This window comes from Trichechus manatus, unplaced genomic scaffold (assembly GCF_000243295.1).
Source record: "Trichechus manatus latirostris isolate Lorelei unplaced genomic scaffold, TriManLat1.0 scaffold00175, whole genome shotgun sequence".
In the NCBI taxonomy this organism is placed as follows: Eukaryota; Metazoa; Chordata; class Mammalia; order Sirenia; family Trichechidae; genus Trichechus; species Trichechus manatus.
Window position 1 is genome coordinate 4,099,683 of NW_004444111.1, and position 1,019 is coordinate 4,100,701.

General features: G+C 41.9%; 1 protein-coding gene across 1 annotated transcript in view; it reads right to left on the bottom strand.

Moving 5' to 3' along the window:
• DSG4 (desmoglein 4) overlaps positions 1-1,019 on the bottom strand; it is a 29,575-nt gene that overhangs the window by 5,361 nt on the left and 23,195 nt on the right. The window contains exon 11 of the mRNA XM_004386906.1: positions 23-328. Coding sequence (XP_004386963.1) covers positions 23-328 — 306 coding nt within the window. The remainder of the gene's footprint in view (positions 1-22; positions 329-1,019) is intronic.

Here is a 1,019-nt window from a genome sequence, read left to right on the forward strand (position 1 = left end):
AAGGATTTAATCAAGTACTTACGAAGCAGCAGTAAGAGGCCCAAAATGATCATGCCAATCCCTGTAGGGCCGAGACCAACATTTGATTCCCCAATTTGGTCATCAGTGACAGACCCATATACGTCACTGGTAACGGAGCTGATGTCCCCGGTGTGTATGCTGGTGGTACTAGAGTAAAAGCACATGTGGTCGCTGTCACATTCGCAGGCATATAACTGCACGATCTGTGGCAATTCACATGCTCTGTGATAGCTGTCCTTCACTATGATTGGGATATCGTAAAATTCAGGAAATAAAGCCTGCATGGCTGTAAGGATTGCAGAGGTAGCTGAAAGGGAAGAGAGGGAACAGAATATAAATTAAATTTCCTTGGGGGTAATCTCCTTAACATCCAAGACTAGCTTCCAAAACCCATTGCCTTCGAGTCGATTCCTACTCATAGTGACCCTATAGGACAGAGTAGAACAGCCCCATAGGGTTTCCAAGGAGCAGGTGATGGATTCCAGCTGCTGACCTTTTGGTTAGCAGCCAAGCTCTTAACCACTGCTCCACCAGGGCTTTTTAATGCTCCCTTAAACAGATTGCCCAGTTCTTTTTTTCCTTAACATTTATATTTAATTATTCAATGCTGTCTTCCTGATCAATTGTTATTTCTACAAAGCAGGCAGAGACCCTGTTTCTTATTTCCAAAACAACAGGAAAAACAAACAAAAATACTAGCTGCCATCTAGTTGATTCCAACTCTTGGAGACCCTGTGTTTGTCAGAGTAGAATTATACTCCATAGGGTTTTCAATGGCTATGACCCTTCAGTTTCAAGGGGTCTTTGGGTGGATTCGAACAACCAACTTTTTGGTTAGTAGCCTGGGTGGTGCAGTTTCATTGATCTGTGTGTTCCTCAGTGAGTAAAAAAAATGTGAAATATATTTATAGGATATATCTGAGTTTCAGGGACATTTAAGTGACTTGCCTGAAATTATTCGGAATAGTGAATTTTGACATTTGGTGAGTTAGACAAGG